General features: G+C 61.7%; 1 protein-coding gene across 1 annotated transcript in view; it reads left to right on the top strand.

Moving 5' to 3' along the window:
- Nucleotides 1-181, top strand: part of ETH_00042695 (uncharacterized protein) — a gene marked incomplete at both ends in the record, with an annotated part of 604 nt that extends 423 nt beyond the window's left edge. Inside the window, one exon of the mRNA XM_013373847.1 lies at nt 4-181. Coding sequence (XP_013229301.1) covers nt 4-181 — 178 coding nt within the window. The remainder of the gene's footprint in view (nt 1-3) is intronic.
- Between the last annotated feature and the right edge of the window lie 75 nt (nt 182-256).

The raw sequence follows: 256 nt of genomic DNA, 5'->3' as shown, positions 1-256 counted from the left end.
GCAGCAACAGCAGCAGCAGCAGGAGCATCCCCACCTGCAGCAGCAGCAGCATCATCCCCACCCGCAGCAGCAGCAGGAGCACCGCCACCCGCAGCAGCAGCAGCAGCAGCACCTGCAGCAGCACCAGCAGCAGCAGCAGAAGCAGCAGCAGCAGCAGCAGATGTTTTTGTTCCTCTTTTGAAGCCCCGACTTTGCCGCCGCGTTGACGGCTTTGACTTCAGCAGCTACAGAATTGCTCTCCAGCTGCTGCGGCAGA

The sequence above is a fragment of the Eimeria tenella genome, genomic scaffold, assembly GCF_000499545.2.
Source record: "Eimeria tenella Houghton genomic scaffold, Eth_scaff1792, whole genome shotgun sequence".
NCBI lineage: Eukaryota > Apicomplexa > Conoidasida > Eucoccidiorida > Eimeriidae > Eimeria > Eimeria tenella.
Note: the sequence above shows the minus strand (reverse complement) of the source record. Positions and strands in the feature narration are given on the sequence as shown.